At 60.8% G+C, this 10305-nt stretch overlaps 1 protein-coding gene across 3 annotated transcripts; it reads right to left on the minus strand.

Moving 5' to 3' along the window:
- Window positions 1–2961: 2961 nt before the first annotated feature.
- HAPLN2 (hyaluronan and proteoglycan link protein 2) lies at window positions 2962–9324 on the minus strand. 3 transcript variants are annotated; one of them, XM_059146291.1, is made up of 7 exons: window positions 9222–9324; window positions 8842–8900; window positions 7006–7117; window positions 6437–6790; window positions 6184–6300; window positions 5893–6075; window positions 2962–5658 (listed from the first exon to the last, which is right to left on the minus strand). In XM_059146291.1, exons 3-7 carry the CDS (start codon window positions 7091–7093, stop codon window positions 5378–5380), a joined length of 1023 nt encoding a protein of 340 aa, XP_059002274.1. In that variant the 5' UTR covers window positions 7094–7117; window positions 8842–8900; window positions 9222–9324; the 3' UTR covers window positions 2962–5377. The 3 variants fall into 3 exon arrangements, with proteins under 3 accessions (XP_059002274.1, XP_059002275.1, XP_059002276.1); XM_059146292.1 differs by having other exon boundaries at window positions 8842–9140; window positions 9222–9318; XM_059146293.1 differs by lacking the exon at window positions 8842–8900 and having other exon boundaries at window positions 9222–9313.
- Window positions 9325–10305: the final 981 nt, after the last annotated feature.

Raw genomic sequence — 10305 nt, forward strand, 5'->3', positions numbered from 1 at the left:
TCCCCACACTCCCAGCAGCTTTGCACTCCAGCTGGGCCCTGTTGGCCCTGTCCCAGGTGCTAGGACTGTTTACTCGGTGATCGCTTGGATTCCTTCCCTTCCCTGTCCCACTGTCCTATTAAGATCTGGGGATTCAGAGCCACCAAGTCGTGAGCACACGTGGCGGGCACACGCACTCGGGTGTGAGTGCGCTCAGAGGGCTCAGTAAGCTGCGAGAGCAAGAACCAGGCTCCCACGGCCCCATCTCTGGGCCCCCTGCCTCGCTCTCAGCTCGCCCATAGCTTCTGTGATCAGGCTTCAGGGGAGGAGGAACCCCAGGCCTGCTTCGTGGGCGCGTCACTCTGGTCACCGACGTGAGCTGACCGGGGGAGGTTTTGGCAGGACGCTAGCCACCCGAGTTTGCCGGCGGGAGCAGGGACACATGGCCAGGTTGGCTGGTCAGGCCGGGAAAGGGCACAGCGGGAAGGTGGGAGATGAGGAAGCTGAGGGAGAGCCGTGGGCGGCCTTGCTGGCGCGGGCGCCGTCTCTGCGGAAGTCCCACTCACACGCCAGGGGCACGAACAGCCAGCCTTTGTCCCCCACCACCCCGCCAGCACCCACACGAGGCCGGTGAATGGCGTGGTTGTGGCGGTGGATAGAGGTCGGCACGGCTGGCTCCCTCTCTCCAGGCCCCATCTAGCACCGGCGGTGGCTGGACGCTCGGCCGGTCAGCAGCACAGACAGGAGCCGAGCCCTCACATGTGCCATCCCTCGGGGACATCAGCCGGCCACGGGGAAACAGGCTGACTGTGGTGCACCTCTTTCAGTCTGCAGCGGAGCAGTATCTGCCTCCTGGGGTCATGCACATTCTGGATGTGGATTTGCCTTCCCCGCCCAAGGGCCTGGGCTAGGACCAATATCCAAGGAAATGGTCTATCCCTACGAGATCCCACACGATATCACCTCTAACCAAGGGGAGCCGTTGGCCACAAATAAAACATGACAATGAGCCCAGGACCAGGCGTCTGTCGACCCTGCCATCCGGCACAGCCCCGCGAAGCTGCGAGCCCGGCAGGACAGAGGACGGCCTCTGTACGGCACATGTACACTCCAGCGTGGAGGACACATGCTCTGCGATCGGGGCAGTGGGTTTCAAAACACAATCTACATTTTGAACCAACGCCATTATCCGGTGCTGGGCCCAGATGGCTAGAAATCGTGGGTGTGGGAACCAAGGGATAGAAAGAGCAGGGATGTCACCGCCAGCACCAGTGACCCCCTCGGGGGAATTCGTGCTTCCGGTCCCTGGAGGCGCTGCAGGGTCAGAAGCCCTGGTTCCTGGGGTGGGAGATGGGGTCTGCCAGGGGTCACAGTCGGGACGCCACCGGAGCTAAGCGGCCTCTGGCTCCTCTGGGGCACCTCATGCCGATTCACCGACAGGCAAAGACAGGAATTACAGTGGCGAAGGTTGCTCTTACGTAGCCCATGTCAGCCCTCCCAGGGCTCCTGGACAGCCGGCAGGACAGGGCCAGCCCCACCCCACACCCTCACACCCTCTGTTGGCTGCCTCCCCATCCTGCCTTGCTTCTCCAGCCCCCCACCAGGGCCTCTTAGCATGACCCCCAATACACCGCTCAATACGGAAAGCCTTGACCCAACCTCCGGTTTGAGGGGCCCCCACCGTCTTCACTCAGGCTGCTGTACCAAGTTACCACGGGCCGGACGTCTTAAACACAAACATGTATTTCTCTCTCGGCACCGAGGCCAGCAAGTTCTCCCTAATCTCTTCTTATAAGGACGAGGATGTCATCGCATCATCAAGGGATGACCTCCCGATGGCCCCGGGTCCAAAACCATCATACTGGGGATCAGGGCTTTAACATATGGATTTGTGGGAGGATGTAGGCGTTCGTTCCCTAGGCACCTAGCTAAGACAGATGGGAGAGAATCAAGTGTTAATCTGACCTCTCCTGAATGGGTTCTAGGGTGACCATCATCGACGAGGGACATCTTTCTTTATGGAAGAGTTCACAGTTAATAATCAAGGAAGAAGGAACAACAAAATTAGAGGGTTTTCATTTTGTGCTTCTACCGGAATGATGCATCTAGACAGCGATCCCCAGTAGCCATTAGATAAAAAGGTGAGGGTGTATAGGGTCAGATGGTGGGCACAGAAGGATACGTCCGCATCTTAATCCCTGAGACCTGTGAATGTTCACTCATTTCGAAAAGGGTCTTTGGGATGTAACTCATTACATGAAAGTATTCCCAAAATTCAGTCATATCCTGGATTAGCCAGAGTGGGGGGCAAATCCAATGACAAGTGTCCTCAGGAAAGACAGAAGGCGAGGAGGCCCACACACGTGAAGAGGAGGAAGCAATGTGACCACAGACACAGAGAGAGGAGATATGTCCCCAGAGACACCAGAGAATGCTGGCTGCCACCAGAAGATGAAAGAAGCAAGGAGACGTCCTCTTCAGAGTCTACACAGGGAGGGCTTCACCGCCAACACCAAGAGCTTGGACTTCTGGCCTCCAGACCCGTAGAAGAATACATTTCCATTGCCTTAAAACACCACATCAGGGGCAATTTGTCGCAACAGCCATAGGCAGCTGATACAACGGCGACATTTGGAATGAACGCGTCAGGCCGACGACAGAGTGTACCGGTCAGCCGCAGCGGCAACAACCAGACACCGTGTGCGTCCCGATGTGACGGAACAGGAGGCGCACGGTCCTACTCACGAAAGACTCCTGGGCAAACAGTGAATGTGTGTTTAATGAAACGTCTCAATATAATGGTGGGGGTCAGAGGGGGACAGAGAGGACAGAGGGAAGTGTGAAATGACACGACAAGGATACACTCAGCCGGATCTAGAATGGGGGAGACTCAGCATGAGAACGACGCGGTTTCCTAAACAAACAAAACGGCACAGAAAACGTGAGGGTGGAAGAGATATGACTCTAAAAAATTAACGGGGGGCTCTCTCGTCCAGGAGTCGGCCTGAGAGTCTCTCTCTGCCCCTCCCCCCGCCTGCGTGTGCTCACTCTCTCTCGCTCTCTCTAAACGAATAAACAAAATCTTTTAAAAAATAAATAAAAATTAGCCAAGAAAAATCCATCAAACAGAATGTATAGCCCTTACTTGGATCCTGGTTTGGGCAAATCAGCTATGAAGTTATATTTTTTAGACAGTCAAGGAAAAGTGATCATGAAGTATGTATTAGATAATGTCCACTGGAGGGGATGGGTAGTGGAGTTATGAATATTGTTTAAAGTCACTATATGTTAGAGATAGATAGTGAGAATTAAGTGGAAAAATAATGGGCTGTCTGAGATTTGCTTCAAAATACTCCAGCACAGGGACGCCTGGGTGGCTCAGGCAGTTAAGTGTCTGTTTTTGGCTCAGGTCATGATCCCAGGGTTCTGGGATTGAGTCCCACATTGGGTTCATTGATCAGTGGAAAGCCTGCTTCTCCCTGTGGCTGCCTCCCCCCACGGTTTGTACAAGTGTGCTCTCTCTCTCGGACAAATAAATAATTAAAATTAAAAAAAAAATACTCCAGCATAAACACAAGTGAGCGAATTCAGAGACCCCGAGGGCTCCGCTTCAAAACGGTCAGGCTGGGATACAGCGATCCGCCGCCGAGTCTCTCTCTGCGCAGGTTTACAGTCCTCCATGATTTAAAAAAACAAAAAAATTGTAATAGGAATGTGGAGAGTAGTTGTAAAAATTAGCAAGCTTTGTATTCATGGGTGAGAACACCAAGCTTTGCAGCCAGTGGAAGGGTCCTGGGGCCGATTCCCATCTGGTCTCTGACAACGTCAGGGCATCGCGCCGAGGGAAAGCCATCTCCCTTCAGGGGAGCAGCTGAGCCCGGCATCGTGGCTTTCGGGGCTCTCACCGCAGACCTGGCACGCCAGGACTGGGAGAGGGAGGCGGCGGCCGCCCGCCTGTTCCGCGGGCTCGGCGGCTGGTCCGGACGCGGCCGGGCTGCGGCGTCCCTGCCAGGCCGGAGTCGGCTTGCTCTCTGCTGCCCCCTGGCGGCTGCGCGAGGCCATGCAGGCGGTCCTAGAGAACGCGCGGTCCGCGGGACAGGCAGGTGTCCCCGGCCGCGGCCCCTCACGCGGCCAAGGCCTTCTGCCGCGCTTCTTGCCTCCTCCTTCCGCTGCGGCGACTGGCAGCGCTCGAGGTGGCTGCTCCGCGGGCCCGGGCCCCTGAGCGGCTGGGATAAGGAGAACCCGTGGCTGACCGCGAGGCCCCGGCCGCCCGAGGGAGGAGCTGCTGCAAGGCGCGGCCGTCCAGAGGCCAGTCCCGCAGGCTGCGGTCAGCCGGGCCGTAGTCACCGTGGGTGATGTTGCCGCCACTGTCCCCACAGTCACCGCCGACGGCTACAGTACCGGTGTGTGCGGCACGTGGCCCTGTCTCAGCAGCCCTCAGGGCCGACCCGGGGCAGACACTCGTACCCGGGGCCGAGGGTCGCTGAAGAAGCCCTTCGCCCGGTTACGCGAAGCCCCACGGGCCGGACTCTCTTTGGCGACCACCGCAAGAGCCCGCCTGGACCTGCAGCCCGCGGCTTTGAGCGGTCCGTGCCCGGGGCTCCGGGAGCCCTTCGCGCGCGCGAGCTGGCCGCGGTGGACGGGCACCGCTGGAACGGACCCCGGACGAGCGAACGGACTCACGAGAACAACACGCAGCGTGAAAAGAAACGGAACAGCGTCCGCGCTTGTCTCTGCAGCGCCCGGCCTGACGCTGGTGCTCCGGGTCCGGTTCCGCGCCGCCCTCGGGGGCGCCCGTGCCGTCCGGCGCCCGCGCCGCGCAGGGCCCGCTTCCCGTCAGCTGCGCGGTGGTTTGCGTTTCCTGCGCGGGGCGGGAGGCCGGCGGGGCCGTCTCGGTTGGTTCGGCCGCCTGCAGGCCTGCGGGGGCGGCGCGCGGCGGGAGTCCAGCCGCACGGTCTCGGCGGGCGCAGGGCGCCCTGCGTGGGGCTCGACACAACAGCACCCGCGTTCTCCCGCGGCCGCGCCTGCAGTGCGCCCTCCGCCGGTGGGGCCCCCGCCCCGCAACCCGCGCGGTCCGGCAGGCTCGCCTCCGCCGGCAGAAGCCCCACCTCAGGCCGTGTCCCTTGGCGTGAGGTCGGCCGCCTGGGCCCCAGGCCGCCCCCGCCCCACGCCTCGACGTGAGAAGTCCTCGTGTTGCTGGGCTGGGGGACACAGCCGTCGCTTAACGCCCGGGGCGGCCGCGGGAGCGCTCCAGGTCCGCGGGATCAGCGCGTCCGAGGTCCCGCCGGGCGCCTCCACCTCCTCCCCCACGCCCGGCCTGGCGGGACCCCGGGACCCCCGGCCGTGGCTGGCTGCGGGAGGGGGGCGGCGGGAGGTCTCGCGCCCGGCCCCGGTCGCCCTACTCCGAGTAGCAGTAGGTCCCGAAGGCCGCCTGCTGGGCTCGCGGGAAGCCGAAGCTGCGCACGCCGGGGTCGGGGAGGCCCCCGCAGCGCGGCCGCGGCGACGTGATGGGGAAGCGCACGCTGCCGTCCGCCAGCCAGCCGCCGTCGCACTGGTCCAGCCCCGAGAACTTCCAGGCGGCGTAGAGGTGCCCGACCTTGGCCACCGTGGCCCCGCGTCGCCGGCACGCCGCGTGCGCTTCGGACAGAGTCAGCCGCCCGGGCACGAAGAACACGTGGCCTGCGGAGCGGGGCGCATCACCACCGCAGCAGGCGTGCGGGGGCCGGGGAGAGCCTGGCGGGCGCGGGGACCGAGGGCACCACGCGCGGTCTCCACGGCGAGTCCGGGTCCCCTCCGGCCGCGCGCATGTCGCTCCGCGCCGGCCTCTCCCGACCGTCCCCACGACCCCTTCCGAGCCGCGGGCGCGGGCTCTCATCCCCGCCCCGCCGGCCACCTGCCTCCCCGCGCGCTCACCTGCCGTCATCGAAGTGAAGCAGAAGGCGTCGTAGCGGTCGCGCTTCCGGTCGCGGGGCCCGTAGCTGCGGATCCCCGGCCGCCCCCGGCCGCCGCACGGGGCGCGCGCCGTGAGCACCGGGTAGCGCACCGAGCCCTCGAGCAGCCAGCCCGCGTTGCACCAGTCCAGGCCCTCGGTCCACGCTGGCGGGCAGGGGGAGACGGGGTCGGGGGTTAGAGGGACCACAGCTCGCCCCCGCGGGGCCAGGCACATCCGGAGAGGCCTGGGCGGTGCCCGGCTCGGCCGCTCACCCTGGTACAGCTGGGCGTAGGTGGCCAGACGCCCGTCCTGCTCCTCGCACGCTTGTTTTGCCTCGTAGTAATTAAACTGGTACCGGCCCCGGCTCGGCTGGTACGGAAACACCACTCCTGGGGGGGGGGGGGGAGGCGGACGGGAGAGAGGGCTGGGGGACCCCGGCGGCGGGCGGGGGCAGTCCTGGGAGACCCGAGCTGGGGCGGCCACAGCCCAGCAGAAGAGGAGGGGGCGGGGAACCCAAGGCCTCACCCTCCAGGCGCAGCGTCAGCGCCACGCTCTCGTCCTCCATGCCGTTGATGAGTTCACAGCGGTACCTGCCCTCGTCCTCCAGGCGCACGCCCTCGATGACTAGGGAGGCGTCCAGCCGGTGCCCCCTCCGCATCCTGGCACGTCCCCCCAGGGGCCCGTAGCCCCGGGCATGCAGGCCGTTGGTGATGAGGATCAGCGTTTCCCGGAGCTCCCCGGGTTCCACTTTGCTCCAGCGGACCTTGTAGCTGGGAGGCGAGGTGCCCAGGACGCAGGGCAGCGTGGCCGTGGCCCCACGATGAGAGTGAATGACCTCGTGGATGGGGGGCAGGAGGTAGTGGGGACCGGGGTGGGGTGCTGAGCAGAGGGGGCCACAGTGGCAGGAACCCCTTGACCCCCACCGCAAGTGCCCATCCAGACCCTAGACCCCAGACTCCTCCAACGCTCCCCCTCATTCCACACTTAGCGATGGCCCTCCCTGGGCACCTCCAACAGCTGCCCCATCCACTTTCCCTACACCTGAAGCCTCTCCCCGACCGGTCCCCAAATTCTGGGCAGGGCTGAGGTCTTACCTGCGTCCCCCAGGGCTTCGTGGAGGATGGCGAAGGCCCAAGGGAGAAGGAAGTGGCAGAGTGTTGGGAGACTGAGCGGACCTGGCATGATGGCGAGTCAGCCCAGCGCTGTCTGTAGGGCACAAAGAGCACAAGCAGACGGCATTTCTTGGGACTAGAAATAGGAGGAGGGAGCAGGGTTGGAGATGGATGATCCCATCCATCCGGGATCCTTCAGAAGGGACTGTCCCGCTGGAAAGCATGGGGACAGAGCAGGGGGCTGAAGGGGGCAAAAGGAAGGTGATGGGGGAAGGGACAGTGGCAAACTCCCTTCCCCCAGGCCTCCAGGGCCATCCCTCTTTTGCCCCTCCACGGCCTCCCTGCCCTTCCCCCTCCCAGGGGCTACTTCCTGAGTCTGGCCACCCAGATGGCCGCTGCAGTCTCTCTCCTCTCCCAGCACTGTCCTCCAACAGAGCCAGCCCAAACGTGATCTTGTCTCTCTCCTGCTTAACACACTGGCTCTTTTTGCCCTAGGGACAAGGTCTGGGCTCCTAACCGCGGCTACCAGGGCCCTCTGGGATCCCCCCCACCCCCGCCTCCCGTGCCCTCAGCACTGTGTTCCAGACACCTTGGACTTCTGGCTCCAAGAGAGTCTGAATTCACTCTCACTTCCTTCTCCTGGGCGTCACTGTGGGCCTCACCTCCTCTGGGAAACCCTTCCTCTTCCCTCGCTGGCCGCACTGTAGTGTGCTGTGACCTGCTCCCCTGGGCCCCCCGCTTCACCGGTCTGGCCCCCATTCTTGGAAGTACTTTTATTAGCGACTGAGCTAGCAGTGTGGGTTTGAGAGTGATACCTGGGCATGTATGGGCTGTATCATACAGGGAGGTGTCCAGTGGTTAAAAAGCTAGAGCACTAATACCAAAAACAGCTGTCTATTTCAGTAGTAGATTTCCCCCCTTCTTTTTCTTTTCTTTATTTTATTAAGTAGGCTCCTTGCCCAGTGTGGGGCTCGAACTCATGACCCTGAAATCAAGAGTCGCAGGCTCTATGGACCGCCAGCCAGGTGCCCTGATTTTTTCCCCTTATTGTTATCTGTTCTTTATCAACTTGGCCATTTTTTAAAAATTGGACTGAGGACACCTTTAGCCTGGCTTTACTCTTTTCCTAACCCCTATTCCTCCAAGTGCTAATTGCATGACTTCGAACGAGTTATTTACTTCTCTCTGCCTCGGTGTCCTCAGCAGTAAACATGCCGATAGCAGTTCCCATCTATCTCATCAAAGGAACATGCTAGAATTCTTAAAATCGTGCCCAGTATAAAGTAAGTTCCATGTTTGTGTTAGCCTTTATCTGCAGCACCCAGGACAGTTGCTGGCACACAGTAGGTGCTAAATAAATGTGTGTGCTTGTTAATGAATGAGTCCCCGCTAAGGATTCTGGGAAGGAGAGCTGGACTGTGGGAACAGCCGGAAGCCAGGGGGCTGAGCCCCTCCTCCTTCAAATGAAGGCCAGGCCCCACTTGCGCTTGCAAGGGAGAATTGGGGGCTGCGTGCAGAGGGCTTCCCGGGGCCTGGAGGGGAAGTACCTGGGCTGGGAACCCACCGGGAGACCCGCGTGAGACCGCCCCAGCATTTGTCCCGTGTATCCTGTATTTAGGTGGGGATGATTACAGGTCCCCCCTTACACCTGTTCAAAGGTGCACACATTGTAGGGAGCAGTGAGGTCGCACAGCCAGGAAGAGGACGGCAGGCTCACGCTCCTCCTGGTCTGTGTTTGTGTGTTTCTAAGCAGGCACACACGTACCCTCTTTGTAGCCCTTGCAGAGAATTTGAGAGCCAACAGCCCCCAGCGCCTACCTGTTAGAAGCTGGTCTCTTCACAGAGATGGGAGAGGCAGGGACTGGCTGCTTTTTGTCCTGCTCCAGGAAGACGTTCCAGTGAAGGCGTTGCGGGACCCCTGGCAGGTCCAGGCACCTTCGAGCCCCGGGACTTGGGCACCCGATCAGCAGGGCTGCTCCTTGTGCTTCTGCCCTGATCTCCCAGGAGCAGCTAAGGTGCCGAGAACTTGTCCACCTGCCAGTCCACTAAGCTAGGCTAGGTGACTGGTGTCCAGCCTGTGACTTGGACCTTTCTCTGCACGGCTCACTGTCCTGGGCCTGGGGAGGATGTGGGGCTTGGGATTGGGGCTGGGGACCCCCAGAGAGGTTGGAATGAAGGAGGCACCCAGGAAGGATTACCTGGAGGAATGTGGAGGGTGGGGTGCCTCGTTTCTTCTAGATGCTCTCGGCCTGGAGAAGGAGCAGATGGACTGGTGGCTATGAAGACGTTGGGCCGCTGTGTGTGAGGATGAACTGCGGATGAGCTCACAGACCATGGTCAAGATCCCGTCTCTGCATTTCCACACGGGCCAGTTGAAGCAGCAGCCCCGCCCCTCGTCCCACAGAGCCCTCACCTCTGTCCTCCGGAACCTGGGTGCGCATCGCCTGCAGGGAGAGGCTCTCAAGGTGGGAAGCAGACTTCCAGCGGACCTCCAGCGGCTTCCAGAAATCCCAACCCCTCTGTCCAGCCCCCTGTCTGTCCGTCTGTCCTTTCCTTCTCTGGCCCCACCCCATCGGAAGCACAATTTCCCATTGTCTCTGTCTTTCCCCCTATTGTTAGATAACAGGGGCCCTTTCTTCATCCTGCAGGCAATGGCAACAAAATGCCAGCAGCTGGGGATGTGGGATGCAGGACCGGCTGGCACACACCACCGGAAAAGGGGCCTGGGTCGGAGCAGGATCCGAACAGGATGGACATCCCCAGGGCAAAGAGACGGGGTGGGGGCGCTGTTGGTGAGGAGGTTGAAATGGGTCCCTTCTGTCCCCAAGCTTCAAGCTTCGGGAGGGATTTGGTGTGAGGCTGGGGATGGCGGGGCTCGGTGGAGGACAGAGCACGTGGTTGGAACTGCAGTGGGAGAGAGGGCAGGTTGGCAACAAGGAGGGGCTTCGGTGCCGGGGAGGAAAAAATGGGAATTTCTGAGAAGGACTTTGAAAAGCTGGCCAGAAGAGAGGTCAGCTTATTTGTCCCGCCTCCTCTTAGTGTAAATTCTTAAGAAAAGGGAGGTCCTTAACCTCCCTGAGTGGGAACACAGCCCTAGAGTCTACGCTCCCACGGAGTTCACAGTCAGTGTTCAGACCTTTCTGTCGAGGCATAATTTACATACGGGGACACAGATCTTACACAGACAGCTCAGTAATATTTACACCCGTACACACCATGAACTAACCCCCGAGATCAACATATGATCTTTTTTTTTAATTTTAATTTTTTTAAAGATCTTTA

This window comes from Mustela lutreola, chromosome 14, assembly GCF_030435805.1.
Source record: "Mustela lutreola isolate mMusLut2 chromosome 14, mMusLut2.pri, whole genome shotgun sequence".
NCBI classification, from domain to species: Eukaryota; Metazoa; Chordata; class Mammalia; order Carnivora; family Mustelidae; genus Mustela; species Mustela lutreola.

Bases quoted from the DNA above. Each gene is read 5' to 3' on its own strand.
- HAPLN2 (XM_059146291.1), bottom strand. From the start codon at position 7,093: ATGCCAGGTCCGCTCAGTCTCCCAACACTCTGCCACTTCCTTCTCCCT. The intron at 6,301-6,436 runs GTGAGGCCTTGG...CCCCCCCCCCAG, and splicing joins GCTGACGCTGCGCCTGGAGG to GAGTGGTGTTTCCGTACCAG. The intron at 5,659-5,892 runs GTGAGCGCGCGG...CCCGCTCCGCAG, and splicing joins CTTCACTTCGATGACGGCAG to GCCACGTGTTCTTCGTGCCC.